The sequence below is a fragment of the Argentina silus genome (assembly GCF_951799395.1).
Source record: "Argentina silus genome assembly, chromosome: 14".
Lineage (NCBI taxonomy): Eukaryota > Metazoa > Chordata > Actinopteri > Argentiniformes > Argentinidae > Argentina > Argentina silus.
This window is the reverse complement of record NC_139668.1, coordinates 7808925-7831604: the sequence shown is the minus strand read 5'-3', so window position 1 is coordinate 7831604 and position 22680 is coordinate 7808925. Positions and strand designations below refer to the sequence as shown.

General features: G+C 43.6%; 2 protein-coding genes across 2 annotated transcripts; both read left to right on the top strand.

Annotated features, from left to right (window-relative positions):
- Nucleotides 1-511: 511 nt before the first annotated feature.
- scin (scinderin) lies at nucleotides 512-11902 on the top strand. The gene is made up of 16 exons (XM_083685418.1): nucleotides 512-824; nucleotides 3687-3841; nucleotides 4181-4342; nucleotides 4997-5146; nucleotides 6385-6477; nucleotides 6651-6783; nucleotides 7079-7167; nucleotides 7475-7690; nucleotides 8179-8300; nucleotides 8486-8576; nucleotides 9265-9435; nucleotides 9686-9863; nucleotides 10069-10190; nucleotides 10662-10739; nucleotides 10845-10905; nucleotides 11101-11902. The coding sequence occupies exons 1-16, from the start codon at nucleotides 632-634 to the stop codon at nucleotides 11271-11273; spliced, it is 2187 nt and encodes a 728-aa protein (XP_083541544.1). The 5' UTR covers nucleotides 512-631; the 3' UTR covers nucleotides 11274-11902.
- A 1257-nt stretch (nucleotides 11903-13159) lies between these two features.
- On the top strand, nucleotides 13160-15944 carry arl4ab (ADP-ribosylation factor-like 4ab). The gene is made up of 2 exons (XM_083685250.1): nucleotides 13160-13256; nucleotides 14046-15944. The coding sequence occupies exon 2, from the start codon at nucleotides 14161-14163 to the stop codon at nucleotides 14764-14766; it is 606 nt and encodes a 201-aa protein (XP_083541376.1). The 5' UTR covers nucleotides 13160-13256; nucleotides 14046-14160; the 3' UTR covers nucleotides 14767-15944.
- The last annotated feature ends 6736 nt before the right edge of the window (nucleotides 15945-22680 follow it).

The following is a 22680-nucleotide window of genomic DNA, read 5'->3' as shown; positions in this document are numbered from 1 at the left end:
GTGTGTATTTTTGTGTGTGTGTGTGTGTGTGTGTGTGTGTGTGTGTGTGTGTGTGTGTGTGTGTGTGTGTGTGTGTGTGTTGGCCATCTTCTGTGAATCTTCATGGAGGCTTCAGTGAAGACTGATTCATAATTCTGCTTGTGTTAGGTAATACAACTTTTGAATTAAAAAATAAACATTTCTATAAACGTCGAAACAACATGAATCGGAAATATAGACTCATTTTAGTGGTTCCATAGAGTCATTAAGACACTCAGCTAACTTACAGTGAGTGCATAAAAGTGCATCTTGGAAATATTAAATGCAGACAGAAGGTGTGTGTGTGTGTGTGTGTGTGTGTGTGTGTGTGTGTGTGTGTGTGTGTGTGTGTGTTTCAGTGCATGCTTGTGCTTGTGTGTGTAAGCCAGTGTGTGTGTACTTTGGCTATGTCTAGCCACACCCACCCACTCTCAGCAATAAAGAGCTTTGGCTGGACAGAACTGCTATTGACTCAGTCTTCCTCAGGAACAGAGCACCACTCTGTCCCTCTCTCTGCAGCCTCTCTCTCCTCCTCTCTACCCACTCTCTGCTCACCACACCTGGGATCCAGACCCATCCGCTCCCCCCCCCCCCCCGTCAGCCCAGCAGCAACATGGTGCTCTACCACAAGGAGTTTGAGAAGGCAGGCAAGACTGCTGGCCTCCAGATCTGGAGGATTGAGAGCATGGAGCTGTCCCCTGTACCTAGCAATCTGCATGGGAACTTCTACGTGGGTGACGCCTATGTGATCCTCTGCACCGTCCAACAGAAAGACACACGCTTCTACGACCTGCACTACTGGCTGGGTGAGTTGGAGAGGCCAGGCTGTTACAGCTAGGCGTCAAACCACACGCTTTCAGTTTGCTTTCTGCATGTCTGAGGGAAATTAATCAGTAGGGCATAAGGTTTTATTCGGATTGCTTCATAGACGTGTTTGGTATGTGTCAATATTTGATTGGACAAGACAAAGCAGGAAAGGAAGGATTATTGTGTGTGTTATAAGTAAAACAATCGAAATACACAGTGACAACATAAGGGATGCTGGAAAGTGAGATGTTGAGAAATAGGTTTAGTCATCACTATTACTTAGGTTACTATTAGGTTTTTTATGTCACACTAGATAAACATAACAAATACAAGCTGACAGACTATAAGTGCTGATAGACGAGGCTTAAGCCTGGTACTGGACTAATTCCCACTTTGAATGGCAAATTCCCACTGAGGATGCTTTTTAGTCTTGGACTAGGCTTAAGCCTTGTCTGTCAAACCGGCCCTATAAGTACACCTTCTGTACACAGTTTATCACTACCATTTGTCTGTGCCATCACATATGCTTGTCAGAACTCTATATTCACTTTCAGCTCTTTCTTGAAATCATGAAGGTTTATCTTCCTCCCCTGTACCCAAGGGTATAGGAGCCAGGGGGGACGTGAGTCGCTGATTTTAACAGTGGCATACTTTTATTTTGAAACAGGAGTTGCTGGTTTCATAAAACGTAAAACGTAAAAGACTTTTACCCTGAAAACTTAGACTTTTACCCTGAAAAGGCTTCCTCTGTAGTCGGGAACGTGTAGGGAACGTGGGTCACTTGTACCAGTAGTACCAATATCGGACATTGGGGGCGGGACATTTTGCTAGGATAAATACAGACAATTTGCTTAAGTTTTAAGCATACAAGGCGTACTCTGGTACTGTCCAATTGATCTAAGGGCCACAGCCATTCATACTGTACTGAATACCAGTACCTGTACTCTCTCTCTGCCTGTCAATCTCCTGCATGAAGTTAACACATGCAATACACCCTCTAGACTTGTTAGAGGACTAGCTGTTATGCTTTCATTCGAGATCATATCTCATCATTCAGATTCAGATCACCTTCAAAGCACTCAAATGTGCCTGCTAGTTTGCCAAGGGTGGTGTGCCGGCTGCAAAAGACCATTCTTACCGTTTCTCTACACTCCTTTAAAAACACATCTGTCCTCATTTTACCCCTCTTCTTGTTTGGTGACACACCCATTCCTGCTGCTGCAAGAGCTAGCTGGCTGACTCAATAATGAAGACTAAGACAGTGGTTATTTCAGTAACTCGGTAGCTATACATTATTCTTAGCTTCAAAACATTACTCACAATCAGTTTTCCACACAGCCAGAACTGCCCAACTAACGTAGTTAGTTAGAGAACCTGCCACTGCAGCTAACTAGCTACAGTGCTAACCAGGAGAAAGCTTAGTTTCTTACATTAGTTCTAACATATCAAAGTTTGTTCGCATGTATTCAGTTTTTATTTAAACTTACTTAATTACTTACTGTATGTTGTTACCAATTAATTTACCCTGTGAGGTGAGTAATGATGCTGCTGCTTTTCTACTCACACCCTGAAAGTCAGCATGCCAGCATTGCACCGCACTTGGTGTTAGATAGGAGGTGGTAACACCATCTAGTGTTAGCATCTATGGTGTTACTGCAACAGCTGTGTGAGGTGTTAGGTGACAGTCAAATTAGTTACAGAATGAATGCAGAAGTGAACCAGACTGATATGGGGGGGAGGGGGGGGGGGTGTTGATATGCTTCCTGGACGATTCTCATGCATGATTCAGAGATTCAAAGATAACCTAGTAATTCATAGCAGAGGCCATGAACTCTATCAATGATTGCACAAATCATGAGATGATCATGTTCTGTTTAGTGGAGAAAAAAAAACTTTAAGCAGAATAAACTGAATAAACTGGACCATGTACCTGAAACCTCTCTGATGTCAGATTCAGATGTAGAAATATCAGCTCAAAACATGCACACAAAACATAAACTACTTCCTTCCCGGATACATCAGTGTATTACTCTCTCTCCCCAACCCCGCCTCAGAGCCCAAACATCAATAGCACTAAGATGGTGTGTTGTCCTTGATCTCTCTCCCTGAAACCCTCCATCATGAATCATTCATTAACTAGTAGGCATGCAAATGAACATCTAATGGGTTTCCTTCCTTCCACATTCTGTTTAGAGCTCTATATCATTAAGCAACGTGGGTAAGGCTTTACATTAAGGCCATGGTTTATAAGTAATTTATTGCTGTTGATTATTTGTTTATAGTGTAAAAAATATAAATGGTAGTTATGACTCATTGGTTGTAAATGATGTGATAGTCATTTGGAGCTTGACAAATGATGAACGTGCATGTGGCTGCACTGTTGATATTATGAATGCAAATGCTTACAATGTGCACACTAGCTCATCTAACTTGGAAAGGAACTGTTTCTCTTAGTTCCTCCAAATACAACCTGCCACAACATTAGACTAGCAGCTTTAAAGGCTAGATCCTGTTTGAAAGTGAAAATGTCAACCACAACCGCAACGTTTTCTCCTACCCACGCAATCCGCCAGAGAGTGACAGAGGATGTGGTATTCAGTTGGCCTTTAGAAGAGTCACAAGCCATGCAGAAGAATGTTGAAAAATAATGCTATGTACATGATCATGTGAACGTGAAAACAAATAGATCAACATTAAAAAAAACAACTCAACAATAATTAATTTGTTCAATATAACTCATGAATGCTCTCTCAATTCATACTAATATCCTTGTCCTTGCCTATTCATTTAATCTCGATATTCATCCTAGAATTTCCTGTCCTGAATTCTAACTAGAACACTTGTTCTCCCTGCATACCCAGGCAAGGAGTGCACCCAGGATGAGAGCACGGCAGCGGCCATTTTTACTGTCCAGATGGATGACTACCTCAAGGGGAAGCCAGTCCAGTACAGAGAGCTGCAGGGGGTTGAGTCCACTGCCTTCACCCGCTACTTCAAGGGAGGCATCACGTACAAAGTACGGCCCAGGTCCAACTGCTACTGTACATTCAGTTTGGTCTTATATACATGTAATATTATCCATTTGGTTTTAATAACCTGGGCTCAGTATTTCAAAACTTTTAATCTAGAATGATTTGATATAGATTAAAAGTTTTGAAATACTGGGCCCAGGACATCATAGACTATTGCATTTTTGTCTGATATTGAATAAACAGTTTCCATGAAACGTTTGAATCATTTTGTTTGGCCATGGGGTACAGTGACTCACGGAAAAGGAACTTGGTGTCAAGGGGAAAAAGAGGGAGAGACGAAAGGAAGGAAAAACAGCACAGTATGTTCTGGTTCTACCCCACAGGCCGGCGGCGTGGCGTCAGGGTTCCAGCACGTGGTCACCAACGACCTCTCAGCCCAGAGACTCTTCCACATCAAGGGACGTCGGGTGGTCAGAGCAACAGAGGTCCCCCTCAGCTGGTCCAACTTCAACAAAGGAGACTGCTTCATCGTGGACCTGGGAGCAGTAAGGAGTTACTCCTTCTCACGACTACTGTGTTTACTGAATGAGAATGCTCTCTGCTGTTATTTGGTTGAAAGGCACACTGTGCAAATTCTTATTTCCAAAAAGTCCAAGTAGTATGCAAAGCAACTGACAGTCATTGAAGGAAGACAAACATGGGTTGTTCTTCACGCATGTCTTTTTGTCCTAAGACAAACATAAAATATGTCTGTTTGCATAAGGTGGGTTTATGAGACTAGATCATTTGGAATAGTGACAACGCCATGTTTACATGGTAATACCAAGGTACGAGCTTACTATTAAGTTTAACTCAAACATTACCATGGATTTGTGTTGATGTTTAAGGGGTGCAGAAGAGAAGTGGTTAGAAGTTCTAACAGGATGACACACTCAGGCCAGCACCAGGCCTACCTACTGAGACGGTTATTAACCAAATGCAGCTACACTAATATCAAAACAACCATGCCCACCAGTGGAGGAAGCAATCGGAAGACGCCTCATTGTAATGCATGGAATGGAATCAAACGTGTTTCTGGGATGTGTCTTACAAAGACCTTACAGACACATCCCAGCCTCTTCTGCTTGAAGTATGTATAGTATTGTTAACAGCTTGTTCATGGTTGCCTTTGAACTCTGACCCCTGTTGACCGCCTATAGTTCATCTACCAGTGGTGTGGCTCCATGTGCAACAAGTTTGAGCGACTGAAGGCCACACAGGTGGCTGCTGGTATCCGTGACAACGAGAGGAACGGCCGAGCTAAGCTGGTTGTTGTGGAGGAGGGAAGAGAGCCATCCGAGTTAACCAAGGTGGGTTATACAGAAGGTCAAACTCAGTTATAAGTAATGAATGGCAGCATTTAACAAGGTTTGTTACAAATCAAGTTGCAATGAGGGAAGAATAGTTGGCAATAGAGCCTTCTTTGTCTTCATGTGATGTTTTACCCCGGCTGCACTAGGACACTGTCTGTATCACTTACTGGCAATAACAACAGCTAAGACTAAGTTTCCACTATACTCAGTCAGGTCTGTAGATGCTTCACGCTGAAAATACAACTGATCAACTAGAATGAATAAGGAAAGAGTCAAGCAGTCATAAGACCATCAGCTGCTAAATCAGTCATGTGATCTTAGATTACCCCATACAAGGTGATCCATAGTGAATGACAACATGGCTTGTGTAACAGGAGGGTCCATGTGGTTGAGCAAAGGAAACAGGGGCAAGACAGAAGTAAACCAATCATTTTATTTTATTAAAATTATTGATTGTTCCAGGTAGAAATACTAAAATAGACTCCCAGCATTCCCCAAAAGGTACAAATGCAGACACTGCTTGCTTAAATGTATTTTATATTCGTAAAATACCGGGCCAACTGGGGGGGTATACTCACGGTTAAAGGGGCTATCCACTTGTGAAATTTACTCACCACGCCATGTGTACAAACACTCTGAAACACAGCAAAAATAGTGCAGAAAGGGGTGATCAGTGCAATTAACGTTATAACGCTCACGCATTCCCCCCCCACCAGAAATGCGCTTTATATATACAGATATATAACCAAAGCCTAGCAAAAAGTGAAGTAAAAACAGAGCAGTTGGTTTATCAGAGGTGTATTAAAACAGGATTTGGGTACTACTGGAATTCACACGTCACCGTTCATATAGAATAGGTTATACAACACTTCATTATTCAGCAGCCACACAAGAGAAGACATATGTTTGATCCAAAATATAATAACATGATATCTAACTGTCTGTTTAAGTAACCCATTGATGTGTATCTGTAGTGGTATTTTATATGTCTATGAGTTCAGTTTGGCTTTTATTGTCTCAGCTTGCTTATTTTGGTCTCTGTCAGTTGAAGGTTAAAAACCACTTGCGCTTCTAATTTCTGTGTGGTGTTATATGACGTTCTTAGCTTATATCTACATAGTCAAAATGGGGCTGATAATGGAAGGGAGGTAAAATGTCCATGAACAATGAACACTAACCCTAACATTTATATACTTCTTTTTTTCGAATGTTTTTTTCACTTTTCATACTAATAGGTTCTTGGTGAAAAGCCAGAGCTGCCAGAAGGAGATGACAATGACGATATAGTGGCAGATATGTCAAACAGGAAATTGGCAAAACTGTACATGGTAAAACATCCATGATACACCCTCATACACCGTACAAATAATGACACACACACACACACACACACACACACACACACACACACACACACACACACACACACACACACACACACACACAAATGGAAATGACAATGCTGTTTAAATCCTGACCCAACCTGTTTGTTTTTTGTTAGGTGTCTGATGCGTCTGGGGCCATGAAAGTGTCCCTTGTGTCAGAGGAGAATCCTTTCTCCCAGAGTCTCCTCCTATCAGATGAATGTTTCGTTCTTGACCATGTGAAAAGCAAGATGATAGTTGTATGGAAAGGTGCACATGCCATCTACCTATCTATCCTAACAATAATACAAATAAGTAATACTTTCACATCTGTATCAGACATTTATCAAGAATCTGTTGACATTCATCCCCCAAAGCCTTTTGTCTGTCTATGTGTTTACATACTGCACTGTGCATACTATAACCCCACGCGGCAACAGCATTATTCTGTCAAGCTCGCTGTCACATAACAGCGGCCATTGTTTGTTTTGGAACCAGAATTCATCTCCTCATCCTTTTGTGCTCCCATCCTTCTATTGCATGACCTCCCTCATCACTCATAAAGGCCGCAACGCCAACCCCAGTGAGAGAAAGGCAGCCATGAAGACCGCGGAGGGCTTTATCAAACAGATGGGCTACCCATCTAACACACAGGTTCATATCCATTACCATTCATCATCACTTTGCTCATCAATGTGTCTGGAAACAGCAGCTTCTTGTTTTCATTCACTCATCATAGTGTGTTATCAGGAAGTGGGAACAAGGATTAGACATATCAGCATATCAATCATTAGATTGTAATCATCAGACAAGTTCCATTTGCTGACAGGATATAGCATTTGTTGGATAATTTTGACCAGACTTCTTTTCTTCTTCTTTTTTGTTCACTTCACTTGAGCTGTCTGAAATTGAAGTGGAATCGATGCCCTAACCCTGATATGTATGACAACTTCCGCCCTAGATCCAGGTTCTTCCAGAAGGGGGGGAGACTCCCATCTTCAAGCAGTTCTTCCAGGACTGGAAGGAGAAGCACCAGAGCGAGGGCTTTGGGAAGGTCTTTGTCACAGAGAGGATCGCCAAGATCCAGCAGGTCAAGTTTGACGCCTCCAAGCTCCATGAATCCCAGCAGATGGCTGCCCAGTACAACATGGTGGACGATGGGAGAGGGGACACACAGGTAATGGAACAAGCTGTATCTATGCCAGTCATGTGTAATACAAATACATGTTTCATTTGACTGAGGATTTCAGTTACGTTGAGTTTAAACAAATAGATATATTTCACAATTGGCCTATATTGTTATAAAGTGCTGCACAATGCAGAACAAGCCTTGACAGTGTATTGTAAGGATCCATGGTAATATGGTTTCCATGTTCCATGACCTCTTCACCCCCACTAGCCCCCTATACAAGTTTCTCTCCTGTTAATAAAAAAACAAACAAAAAAAACAACTATTTTTTCCTTCTTCTAGCATTGTGACTGCCATGGCCCCTGGTCTGAGCATTGATTACTTTATCTTATGATGACTGATGGATAGATGATTCACTTACTTAAACAAATGCATTTGTTGTAAGGCGCTTTGGACAAAGGCTTCTGCTAAATGCCATAAATGTAAATGTAAATGTAAATGTAAATGTAAATGTAAATGTAAATGTAATGTTCCAGATCTGGAGAGTGGAGAGCAGTGGAAGAGTTCCAGTTGACCCAAAGAACTACGGTCAATTCTACGGCGGGGACTGTTACATCATTTTATACACATATGACAGAGGACAGGTCATCTACACATGGTGAGACTCATACACACATCTTGCCTCCGGCTACATTGAGAACCTAACTGCCCTATTTCTGACATCAAAGCCATTCAATTGTGTTTGGACTTCACATTTGACTACCAATATATATGGGCCTGAATACTGAACTTCCTGTTTTAGGAACAATGATTGATGCTTGTCTGTCTACTTCCTGTCCCCAGGCAGGGGGCTAGCAGCACTGTGGATGAGCTCACAGCCTCCGCTTTCCTTACAGTGGAGCTGGATCGCTCACTGAACGGATACGCAGTTCAGGTACACTTAATGTCAACAAGGTTTATGTACATAGGAGAACAGTTTGCCTTTATCTGTATTTGTGAAGATAAAGACGTGCCTGTCGGACTGTTTATGTTAGTCTTCATCACGATTGGGAAGTCTAGTGCTAAAGGAGGTTATCACTGCCCTTGCCTGCAGGCATGTATTCTTCCCTCATTTGATAGTCATATTAAGGCTAATTTCCTTAGCCGATGGGCATGACTACGGGAAAGTTCTCTTTACGAGGTAAAAATCAGCATCTCATTACATCTCTCCCAGAGCATAGTCTCTCGCACATAATTGTAGTGTAGATCTTGTATATGCTTCTCCTCCTGAGCTGTCATCGTATTTGTCTGATCCTTGTCTGGAAATTGTGGTTAGATAGGTTAGATAGACTTCCCATTGGCCAATTCATTTATCTGAAGTATTTGTCATTATGCTGATGCACTGCAGAACAACAACTTCCGCAACATTTGTATCCGAGTTTTAGTAGTCACTCTGTGCTACACTGCACAGAAAAACAAATTCCAATCAGACTGAATTCAAAACAATATTCAAACTAATATTCTAAACTAGATATGGTGCCACCTAGTGGTTGTTAACAGCTGAGCTTTTCTCACTTGTTCCTACAGTAGTGTCGAAGCTGTCTGTCTCTCATGTTTCTTTTCCGACTGTGTGTGGGCTTTAGGTCAGAGTGTCCCAGGGTAAGGAGCCTGCCCATCTTCTGAGCCTGTTTAAAGCCAAGCCCCTCATCGTGTACAAGAGTGGTACGTCACGCATGGGGGGCCAGGCCCCTGCTCCCCCTACACGCCTGTTCCAGGTGCGCCGGAACCTGGGCACCATCACACGCATCGCCGAGGTGAGGATTCTCACACACACCAACACACTAATGCACTCCTACTAGTGGTCCGAGGCTGTGCTGTCAGTATAGAGTATAGTGTTGCTGCTCCCCCCCTCCTCTCTTTCCCCATTAAAAGGAGTTAAACCGATTCCTTGATGTAACATTTTATGTGGAAATCAGTGATATCTTGCTCTTTTCGCATGATGATGTTTAATAGACATTTGCGTTGATCATTGTTTCATTGGTCCACGTGTGTCTTGTGTGTCAGGTTGAGGCCGACGCTTCCAGTCTGAACTCCAACGATGCCTACCTGCTGAAGATGCCCCAGGGGCAGGGGTACCTGTGGGTGGGCAAGGGGGCCAGTGATGACGAGGAGCAGGGGGCAAAGTACATGAGTGAGGAGCTGAGCTGTACGACCAAGCGCATCACGGAGGGCCAAGAACCAGGTGAGCACACAGATCGATAGATGAAAAGACTTTGAGATTCTTCTGAGATTCCTTGACACTTGGAGTCCACACTTCAGTTGCCGCACCAGCCCACTTACAACTGGGTGATAAACTGCCTATACTGTACTTAGAAGTAGGACAAGTTCAAACGTTCGAGGTTTGTAGACCAGAAATCCTGAAAGATGACATTTGTTTTGTTTTGCAGCGGACTTCTGGACAGCATTAGGGGGAAAGAAGGAGTACCAGACATCAGATAGACTGGAGAGCAAGAGCATCACCCATCCACCACGCCTGTTTGCCTGCTCCAACAAGACTGGCAGGTTCATTGTGAGTATCGCAACAGTTCATATTATTTAGACCAGTACCATCACTTTATCTTACCTTTCAATGCATTTGTCTATAGGCCTACCTTTTTAACAAAGTAGATCATTCTGAGATAAGGATGCATTGACAACCTACAGGGTGCAGAACTTTCGTTCAGGCTGTCCAGATAATTGCTAGACGTAGAATGAATGAATGAATGAATGAATTAATTAATTAACTACCTACCGAATGAATGAATGAATGAATGAATGAATGAATTAATTAACTACCAAACTATCAAATGAATGAATGAATGAAAGAAAGAATGAACGATTTAAGTAATTAATGAATACATATTTGAACAAATGAATGAATGTATGAATGAATATATATATATATATATATATATATATATATATATACATAAATGAACTAATTAATGAATGAATGAATGAATACTCATCAGAGGGATCTCATTTTTCTTTGCTTGTGCAGATCGAGGAGGTTCCAGGAGAGTTCACACAGGAAGACCTGGCTGAGGATGATGTGATGTTTCTGGATGCCTGGGATCAGGTATGGAGGGGTGGAGGGCCTGAACCTGAACCCCTATATCGAAGTGCCATATTCAACTCTGTGGAGGTTGGACTAGATATTAACACTGTTTATGATTTGTTTTAGGTGTTTGTCTGGATCGGCAAGGATGCCAATGAGGTGGAGAGAACCGAATCAGTCAAATCTGGTGAGTATTGGTGGTGTATGAAGTGTGTCAGTAACATAACAACAGATGTCAGTAACATAACATCACATCAATAGCACAGTCAAATACTTATCATTCATAAGTACTGTCTCAGATATTAATAACAAGCACACACACACTCATTATCTTGTGTTGTTTGCTGAAAGCTTGAAAGCTTGATATTTGTTCTCTGTGCAGCCAAGATGTACATAGAGACAGACCCAGGGGGCAGGGACAAGCGGACCCCCGTGGTGATCATGCAACAGGGTCATGAGGCACCCACCTTCACGGGCTGGTTCTTGGGATGGGACGCTTCACGCTGGGACTCAGACCCTGTGGCCAGGGCCATGAAGTCAGTGCAGCTTCAATGAGATCCAACATAACATACATGAATAATAACTGGGAGGGGGGTTTGTTATGTTGATTTTTAGATTCGTTTGTTTAGCTTTTTATGATTCATGGCAAGGTTATGTCTTATTGAACCTCAGTAGGGTTTGTTTTCTTAAAGTCTAGCCTCTACAAAGATGATGGACCATATGATATTTGATGGCAGTTTGAATTCAATTAGAATTTTGCAGAAGTCATCCATGGCCATAATTTTTTTTTTAAATATTGTTGATCATTTGTATTTGCAAGAGTAGAACTGTTTTCTTTTTTCTACTTTACTTTTCTAATCTTTTTCATTGAAAACGCATTGCTCAATAAAATAACAGAAAATGCATAAAGTGTATTATTTGCAAGCATGCCTCTGTAGCCCAAGCGGGGGGGGGGAGTGGGAGTATCCTTAAGTAGGCTTTTATTTGGCCACAAATATTGAACTTTGTCTCATTGCCCCTATCGCCCCCATTGTTTTTTGTTAAACGTGGCTAAATGTTGCTGAAGTTAGTAGTGGCTATAAACAACTCTGAACCATGAATAATTGTTTCTCCTGGCCCACTACTTTCAAGGTAAAGAATCATCTGACTGTAAGGTGTAAAAGAAATGGAAAAAAAAAGAAGTAGAATATCCCTTTAAGTAGCCTATAGTTTTTTTTCCGCTTGGGAGCCTCAGCCTACAATAAACATAAATTCACCTCATGTCCCATCTTGGTTTGAAAACGATCCCCAATAAATAGCTAGGAGAGGTTATATTTCTACCACATGGTGGTGCAAGTAGGCTGCAACACTCATTTGGCTGCCTTCACCAATGACTTTAAAAAGCCTTCACCGAATTCCCGAAGTGCTCATTAATTTCATAGAGGAACACCTATTTCATAGAGTTGGCCTGTAAGTGGTTGTTGATGTTGTTGTTGTGATGTTGTTGATAATGAAGTCTCTGGGGTTTGGATAACCTGAAAATGTGTCTTCTTTGTGTCTGGATAGCAGATGACAACCATCAACGATTACCATCATGAGCTATCTTTCCATTATTAGTTCAGTGCACGGCATCTCAATAGGGCCTCTTGACTCTTTTGTCCACTTGTTACAAAGTAATTTCCCGCCGTCCCTGTGTCTGGGTGATTTGTGATCAAACAACCGTAAACAGTTAGGTGATCCGAGAGACGATCAAGGCCACTCAGAGTAACTGATGTAGTAAATGTGTTATTTGCTCCAGGAAATCCAGTTTTTTGATCTGACATGATTGGTTTATTTTACATAGGGCGTAATGTTTATTCAATAATTTACATTTACATTTAGGCCTATAACAGTGGATCATAATACATAGATGAGTCCAAATTCGCTAGCAGATTATGATTTTTGATTATAGTGTAGGCCAATCCTACAGGTAATTCACATCATTCGAAAGAGCTACAATGTAAGGGTCCCTCCTAAAGACCTCTTCATCCCCACTACCCCCCTGTACAAGTTTCTCTCCTGTTTAAAAAAAGAAGTAATTATTCCTTCTTCTAGCATTGTGACTGCCTATGGCACCTGTCCGAGCATTGATTACTTTTTCTTATGATGACTGATGGACAGATGATTCACTTACTTAAACAAATGTATTTGTTGTAAGTCGCTTTAGATAAAGGCGTCTGCTAAATGCCATAAATGTAAAATGTAAATTGTAAGGTGGTTACTTCAAAGTTGACGACTGACAGAAACAGGTGGTGTGGAGGTGTGTCATAGAGAAAAGCGACAGACATTGCTCTCCACCAATCAGACAATGACAGAATCGGAGCGCTATCTGCAAAGTCAACCAACCAGCACGCCCGCTAATTACTGGGTTGAACCTGTGTTGCGGGAATGGAGAGGGAGTCAACGCACTTCTCTCAGTGGTCGTGTGGACTGTGGACGTGATAGTGTGAAGGTAAAAGGATCAAGCAAGGATAAACTGTTGCAACGGTTTTGTGTTTGAAGAGTGCATGTCTCCTAAAGGTAGGTACAGGCTATAAATTGATATTTTTCTTTTCACACGCTCAGCGAATTATGAATTATATCTCCAAACCAACATCATCAATATCTGAAATGATGAACCGTCGTCGTCAGTTTTTCATGAAGCGCATTGAAAGTCTGTCCTGCATGGTAAGCTATAGAGAGGAATAAGATGGAGTGTCCTTTTAATTCACAGTGTAGCCTATTTGATGCATGGTGTTTATTCGTAGCACTTGTTGGCATATCACTTCTATCAATCCATTTGTTTTTGCCGTTAAAGGTAGGAGGCTATGTTGCCGCGCAACAGCCTTTTTTTGGGGTGGCCAGCCCTGTGCGCTGTTGTCCTCACAATTTACGGTTTGTCAGGCAGGCTTCGCTAAACAAAAGCAAACTAATGCAATTCCTCCCTCCTTTGCCAGTACACTATGCGTAAACCCAGAGACAGTAAATGGGATTTTGTTTGGAAGCGAGAGAGCCTCATTCAATATCGATACCGCCGCTGAATGGGAATTAGCGTATCAAATCCCCGTGCGCCGCTGTAGCAGTACATGTGCAAATAGCCTGTCCTACACCCCGCTGTTTTATTTCTCATTCATCTCCTTTGGCTCCTATCTCCTAGTAATGCCAAGCCCGTTTTACAGATGTAGAGGCTTTAGAATGATAAAAAAGAGAGGGTAGGCCTACATATTCACTTACATTGGTATAGCCTCTCTGATTGTAAAGCAAAAGACTGCTTGTTGTGGCTGTGTGCTTTTACAGTTGCCTTCATTGCGTCCTTTCCTTTATTTGCAGGTCAAAGCTGCAGCCCCCAGGGAGGTTATGAGAGAAGCCTTGTGAATATTTGGTGAAGCAGCGCGACACCCCCTGTCTCCCTCCACTCCTGTCCCTTCAAACGCGGGAGAACAAGATGGGGAATGGATTATCAGACCATCACGCTCTCTTTCCCAGCCTCCCATCCTTTCAGGCCCTCCACATTGTTATTCTAGGGCTGGACTGCGCTGGGAAGACCACCGTATTGTACCGACTGCGCTTCAACGAGTTTGTGAACACTGTCCCGACGAAGGGATTTAACACAGAGAAGATCAAAGTGTCTCTGGGAGCCAGCCGACGGAAGGCAGCCTTCCACTTCTGGGATGTCGGCGGCCAGGAGAAGCTGAGGCCACTGTGGCGTCCGTACACGCGCTGCGCCGACGGCATCGTGTTCGTGGTGGACTCTGTGGACGCAGAGCGCATGGAAGAGGCCAAGACGGAGCTGCACAAGATCACGCGGCTGGCGGAGAACCAGGGGGTCCCTGTGCTGGTGGTGGCAAACAAGCAGGACCTTAGGAACTCACTGGCCCTGCCCGAGATGGAGCGGATGCTGGCCCTGGGTGAGCTGGGGGCCTCCACGCCCTGGCACCTCCAGCCTGCCTGCGCCATCATCGGGGAAGGCCTGCAGGAGGGGCTGGAGAAGCTCCATGCCATGATTGTTAAAAGGAGAAAGATGCTCAGGCAACAGAAGAAGAAGAGATGATGACTGTCGCCCTTGCTGGTGGAAGTACATGCGGAGGACACGTGTGAGATGGATACAGTGCTTGCTGGTTCGTTGTGCTGTTTACAATGAGCTGGACACAGTGGTCCCTCACCGCCAGCTGACTGACTGACCCGTCCTGGCTGATTATTGGCTGAGTTGTATCAGTCGAATGGAACTGATGTGGTGGTGTGGTTCACATTGAAGCGGATGGTATCGATTTGTCACATGGACTTTGGATGGCAACACTCGTGGTTGTGACATTAACAAGAGACCCTATTGGTGTTTTAAAAAGGAAGTATTATGCCATACCATAGCTACAAGGATCAAATAGCTCTTTGTGAGTGGAAACACTGAACATTAAAAGTGTCAAATAAGGAATATTGACACCTGTGACTGTATGTTCTCTGCTCTCGAGTGTTACAAATGTATGTAGCCAGCTGTTCAGTCAGTCTGAAGCGACATCAAAACAAAACAATGAAATGATGGGTTTACCAAAGCCTTTGTTGAGATGATCAAGTTGCAGATGTCAATCCTGTTGGGTATGGTGCAAGTTAGTTCCAATCTAAGTATTGTGTCTCCATGTTGCACAGTGGATGTGCTAAAGAGGAGTTCAGAATGATAAGCTTAAAGAGAATTCACAGATGGTTATTTTAAATGTCAAAGGAACAATGTGTTTTGTCAGTTAGAAATGATTAGTATTTACAACAGCTATTTAATGTGACTATTATTTGAGTAGGGGTCTGTGTGGGGGGGGGGTTAAGTTCAGCACCAGTTTCAGTCTCAGTGGATCTGTCTTGTGTAATGCTGTTGATTGACAGTCTCAGTTGGCTCAGCAGGAATACTCCCTGGCTAGGTATCAGAGTCAGACGCCCCCCACCCATCCTCAACAGCGACAGGCTGGTGTCAGCTCCAGACTTAACTACCTAGAAGACACGGAAGAGACAGTGAAATGCACTTTATTGGTCCTTTTTCTGACCAGAGAACTTGCATCATCAGATTTTTTGTATGAAGTTTATGATACTAAAAAAAAGAATTGAAATATTGCTTCGAAGGAAGCGTTTTATAATTTGTACCCTGTTACCACATGTTAAGTGTCACCCTTCAACTCAGTTTGTGTGTCGGGGAGTGTTCATATTTATGTTTGTCCGAATTTGTTCACCTTGAATAAAGAAACAACTAGACACAATGTTATCGCGGGCAAGTGTTTCTTTCTGTCTCATCAATATTCTTGGTAGAAAGAGTTTTTCCTCACACAACATGTGATTACACAACAGTGTTGTGACCACTACAATACTCACTTATCAGGAATGTGATCTTTACATACCCTACATCGGCTGTTGGGGTAATAAAACGGGTGAATCACTGATATTTGTCCATGAAAAAGGGCCAGCCCCTTCTGGTCTATGGAAACCGGTGAGCACAACTGCTCTTTGAATCAACAGGTGACACCTTGAACTGCAGCAGATGCTTCCCACCCTACCCCACCCCACCCCACCCCACCCCACCCTTAGTCATGTGCTTTTACATGAGATGTACTTTACCCCTCACCACTCTGAATACACTGCGTAAATCCAAACACGGGAGTTCTGTAGCGAAACAAATTCAAGTTCAACACTCCCACTGTAGAGGTGAAGGCGTATAATGAGAGTGTTTATACTCATGAATATTCCTGTGAAATATACTGAGGGAAAGGCATTATGTGCATGTCTAATGAGTTCTGATCCAGAGGGATTCCTGCTCCTGTCTGTCAGGATTTGGACTCCGCTTCTTTACTTCCAGTTCTGCAGCTGGCGCTGTATATATCCAAGGATCAGATGACCTTTTTAAATATTTAATGGGCAAAATAAATCTGTTGATTTGTTATCACCTAGTAGGAAGCTAAGCTATAATTTCAAAGTTGCTGTATGGTGAGGGAAAGAGAAAAACAACTCAAGATGGTGGTGCGCAGTACATATTTTTTTTTTAAATGTTATTCGCTGCAACACTGCAGACTGTGTGAAAGAAGATCTGTTTTGGTTTGTTTGGAAGAAAGTGTGAAAAGTTGAATTGCTCTCAGATTTGTATCTGCAGCTGGTTTCAGTGGTCTTGGGTTGTTGGTTTTGGTGACAGTGCTCATTGAAGCAGCGTGTTTAGAGAAGAGTGGGCACAGCCAGTCCTGGCCCAGGACCTGCCCCTCTCAGAACAATAACAGACACAAACAGAGAGCGGGAAGCTGGGAGGGAGAGAGGGAGGGGGAGGGGGAGGGGGGCATCGGTCAGAGCAGATGACCCATTAAGGAGTGATTTCGCTGGACTCGTTTCCCCTGTTTGGGGCTACTCTGGCTGCTCACTCTGGATGGAGCGGGGAGGGTCTAGTCATGTAACACACACGCACACACCCACACCCACACACACACACACACTCACACACATATTCACACATCCAGGTCATCCAGGTCTGTTTGAGGGATTATGATGGGCAAACTGGCACACATTTAATTGTTTCAGAGATAATGAAATATGCAAAAAGATTCTCTCTCTAAGCCAGTGTGCTCTCGGAAAGCCTGGTTCTGATTTTGGCCATGCTCTGAGACTACACCAAAACCTCAAAGAGAATTTCAAATAGGGAATTATTTATGTAAGTATTTTAATAAGTTTACATTTCATGGAGCACCCACTGAGACTTTGGGGATAGCAGTGAAACAGAAATAACTTTGATTTGAACTTTGCCATTGATTAAAACAATCTTTTCTACTACTTCTGCCTTCGCTAAACAGTATTTGTTGGCAGCATTCCAGAATTACACCTGAACAAAATGGAGCCTCTAATTAGATGAGGAAATGACAGTAAACAGTGGGGTTCCGAGGTACTCCATGTAAACACTGGCACACCGTGTGTGTATGGCTGCTCTAGGGGAATATGGCTGCTTGCCCAGTACCCCTGTAGTTTTTTCCATTATGGAGAAGTCATGCAGAGCTGGATGGCATCGGAGGTTAAGCCTCTCCCCGTTCCCATGGCTGAGGGGGAATCAACCCAGTTTATCAGTGTCGGAGAGCTGCAGGATTTAGTCGTTCCCATACCCTCCTATCACTCTTCCTCCCTCCCTCCATCCCTCCCTCCATCCCTCTCTTTCCTGTAACAGTGCTCACCCAGCACGGGCCCCTTCCCTTTGATCCCATAAAGAGGGACACGACACATGGTCATTATGGGATTCCATGAAGGAATGTGGGGCAAATCTGGACTGTAAACCTTTTCATTTACGGCAGCTGTTTACTACAACTTCCTCTGCCTGTGACGCCTGGCACAGCGCAATGGAAGGCCTAATGAGACCCAAACGCACGACCCAGTGACGTCACGATGAAGATGTCCGTCCCCCCTCTCTCCTCCTCATCCCACTGGATAAAGTAATGTGACAGAAAGTAGACAGGCCGTAGAACTGCATACAGTAGCCCAGCGTAAATGAAAATAGATAGGCCATAGTGCCATAGTGTCATCAAAGAAAAAGCCATCTTGAATATCAGTGTGTAATTCGTTTGAATCAATTTTGTCTGGTCCAACAATGTTCCGCCTTTGATCTCATGCTAACCTATTGCTGAGGAAATGGCCTGTACTGTAGGATTACCATGCATCTGAACCTTGTCTTGTCTTAGATGTCCAGAAGCTCTGCAGAGGTGTGAATGTACCAGTGGAAGTCATTCATGTTGGATGGGTATTAGGGGAGGCTGGTGGAGGTACAAACTGGAGGACAGTCTTGTGGAATAAGAAATGGTATCAAGCCTCCACTGATGGGTGTACTGTTTACTACCTAGCCATCATTTTTGTCTTGAGAGGTTTTAAGACGTCTTCACACTCAAAGAGAAGATGTCTTGAGACATTTGGTTATTTTAGGATGTCTCATAATGACATCTTGACAATTCTTTTCAAGACACTTCCCATAGTATGGCCTGTGTCTTAAGACGTGTCATAGTGTGTCTTAAGACACAATATTACTGTACAATCAAACAATGGTTGCATAATGACATTGTGTCTTACATAATGTGTATGAGAAAATGTGTGCGCTCTACAGCTCCGGCCCCTGACCTCCGTCACCTCCCTCCCGTCCCCACCCTGGGCTGTGTGAACCGTGGCAGGGTGGGGGTGACGGTGCAGCCGTCAGGGAGAGGAAAAGACTCGGTGATAAGAGAAGAGGGGAACCACTCCCTGTCCTTCCTCAGAAGAGGCCTGGGGCCCGCCCCTCCTCAACTGTACTCAGGGTGAGAGACGGGAAATGACAAGAGGGCTTTTTGTCACTTTGGAAAATGTAGGCTAACAGTTATCTCATTGCCTGTCTTGAGTGTATTTTGCCTACACAGCTATTTTCAGATCACAGGGAAGGTGTTATACTGGAATTAATTTAAATTGTAGGTAATTTCTTGAATAGTGCAAAGTGTACTGTTGTGAAATATCAATTATTTTCACGGTGAACAAATATTAGATTTGATAGGATTAGAAATGAGCCTTCATAATAATAATGACTAATGACTGTGGTAAATGGCATAATAGCGTTCATAAAGTGTTTTAATGTGCTTTTCTTAATAGCAGGAAACAAAGCTCTTATTGAGAGGATAACATCAAGGTGTAACCACTGGAAACACGTCATCTTGTTTTTGCTTGAGGTGAAACAAGGGCCACGGCAAAGACTTTTGTTGACTTTCAGGTTTGAACTTGACTCAGAAATTAACCTATATTTATTTGATTTTAATGTTGTTGTTGCTGCGACATGGCTTGACTCATCATGTTTAAAAATATTCTTCTGTGAACCAACCAGTTATGCCTGTTGGGTTCCTTTTGTGGTACCTAATCACCTCAAAGGCAAAGGAACAACAAGTCCCCCTTGTTAAATCATGACATAACCATGATTCACCAGAATCATTAATATCCCTGTTTAGATCATAGTTAAACCACAGCAATCGCAATCTCACATACTTTGAGCATTTATAGAAAACTTCTGAAGATTTCTCCAGTGTTTATTTGACTGGATGCTATTTCAGTCCGGTTCGCTCCCCATGGCTTCTGTCCACATGCGATCCACGGGAGCATTGACTCTTGTCTGCCTGTGTCTGAAACTCTAGAGAGGAACAAAGCAGGTTTCCGCCTGTGAGACAATGGGAAGAGAGAGGGAGTGCAGAGGGTGTTGGCTGGGTAGCTCTGTGGACGGATTCTACCAAAGTGGACTCATTAGGACGAAGGTTGTGAGAGTGTGAATTGGCACGTTAACGGCTGTGGGGGCATGGTTTCTGCAGTGTCACAGCGTTCAGGAAGCAGGGTGACAAAACACCTTGTTCTGTTCCCTCATTCCTGTGATAAAAGGAGCTGATGTGGTGATGTTTCAGATGTTCTAAAGGAAGCACGCACCACATTAACTCTGGGCCTCACTTAGATCACAGTGTTCTGTGATGTGTGTGTGTGAGTGTAGGGTTCAAAGAGATTCATATCAGGGACAAAGTTACCGTGAGTTCTCATAGGAGGGAATTCGCTAGATATTCAGTTTGATGGTGTTCTCTTGTCATGGAGATGAACTCATGCTGTTTAGGGTTTCTTGCAAAAGCAATTTGACCAGTGTTTTTCACAGTGGGCCTAAGGAACTAAACGGCTCATCTTTGAGTACGCTCCAAAGGTTGAATTTGGGTCAAAGTCACTGACCATGAACTGAAGAATTCTGTAATATGGCAAGACTTATTTGTCTTTTTTGTTGATACTAGAAGAACAGACAGTAATCAAAGCCAGGAAATTCAATTTAGAACCATGTCTGAGGAGTAATCTAGAACAAAGTCAAAAACCCAGACTCTGTCATTATGTATAGTACAGCAGTAGGCAAACTTATTGGCTCAAGGGCCATATAGAGTTATAGAAATGAGGCAGCGAGCCACATATTGTTTCAGTACAATGGGCCCTTTCTTTATCAATTGTGTTTAGTACGGGGAACTCCAAAATGTGAAGTACAGTAAAGTGAACACACTTGACCTGGACAGCAATGCAACAATAAAAGATCATGAGGGCCAGGACATTGATAGAGAGTCATCATAGCAATGTTTGGTCCTTATTCCTTATCTATTTGTCATGTGTTACAGTATGTTCAGGATCAGTAGAATACTATAGGCCTGGGCACTCATCACAAGCCCAGTATTTATAACCAAGTAGGGTGAGGCAGTAAAAATGTATTTGTCTCCATGATGGAGTGTTTATCTTTGGTGGCTCCAGTCACAGTATTTATATCAGCTTTATTAGAATAAACTTTGGGTTGGATGGAATCCCTGTGCCCCCCCCCCCCCCCCTCGCCCTGGTGAAACCGTTGGACTAGAAGGGTGGGGTGGGCTGGGTGAAAAGGGCTTGAGAGATAGGGTAGGGTGGGCTGGGTGGGGGGGGGGGGGGGGGTACGAGGAGGGAGGGATGGAAGCTGAGGGTGGTGGAGGTCAGTAGCAGCAGCTTGCAGAACCAGACCAGGAACTGTGTTGCTCTATTTCGTCTGAGGGGGCTTTGTTAACTTAGAGGGTGGGAATGTCCTGAGCTTCCTGCCCCCGCCCCGGCCCTCGGCCCGCCGGGCAACTGTGGGGTTCAGAGGTGGCGTCTTACTCAAACAGAGAGTAGCCCACAGAGAGGACATGACAGGATCCTGAATGTCCCTCTACCACTGCAACTGCTTGCCTATCAGTCAGTTACATTTCGTTTTTCTAAACAATTTCTTGAATTTCTAAACCCCCATATAACATCAAAAGAACTAATATGACTTTTTCTTTGAATTCAGGTGTGAAATGATGTCACCAATGTAATGTTATATGGCCCAATATGAAGCCTGTATGCTGTGTCATCGTGTCTACTTCTACTATTCCCTTACTTCTCAGAAACCGCCATAGCTTCACCCCTCCACCAAACATGCTCTAATCTGGATGTGTCACTCCCTACTCTGTTTCAAGGCGTGTAATGCCAGGAGCAGATAGGGTTGTGTGCCCTGTCAGGCCTCTATTAAACTTGCAGTCACTAAAACAAACAAATCAAAAAAGTCACAGGTCGTAAAATGCACTCTGGCAAAGTGCTTTTTAATGTTTCCCTCCCTTCCCAGCCACCAATCTATCTCACACCCACACCTCTCCTCTCCTCGCGTGCTGATGTGACCCAAAGTCTGTGTTCATCCCTTAAAAGCAACAATGACCACCCTATGATAATCAAGACTGGGGGGGGGGGGGCTTTTATTTAATGTCTACTGTTTCACTCAAGCATTCCCATACCACCACCATCTTTGTTAACAGTCTGGGGCTTATTCATTATGAGGGAGATATTAATGTGGTTATGCAACTCGTATTTGGCACGGTGGTCAGGCAGACCCCTGTTAAAACACAGACTCTGGAGATAAGCCTCCTTACAGACACAATAGTGTGTATACCTATCAGCAGGCCTATACCTCCAGCCAATCCCAGTCGAGCTGGGGAGAACCCTGGCTGGGTCTTTTCAGGCGGTTATAACATTACAGAAAGTTCAGATAGAAATGGCGTGTGTAGAACAGGTATGGGAGTCTGTCATGTGAACAAGGGAGTCATGCCAGCTCTATACAGTACATTTCTATCTGCAACATTCTGAATATTTCACCTCACTAAATACACTCCTGGCTGGGCCTTTTTGGAAAGTGATGGACAGCTGTAACATGTGCTATGGGTCTGTGCCTGGGGACCCCGGCTGGGGCTGGAGTTGGATCCAGTTCCGAGGCCGGGGTTCTGGGGCTGGGTCTTGGTCCGGGCCTGGGCTGGGGCTGGGGCTGGTGCTGGGTGGATGTTTACTGAGGTGAACCAACAGGATTATCCTCTCTGCAGGTAACAGAGAGCTACCCCACAACACAACGCCTCATTATCACCTCTGATTGACACATAGAAAGGAGGGAAATCTCAAGCACCTTCAAATAGTC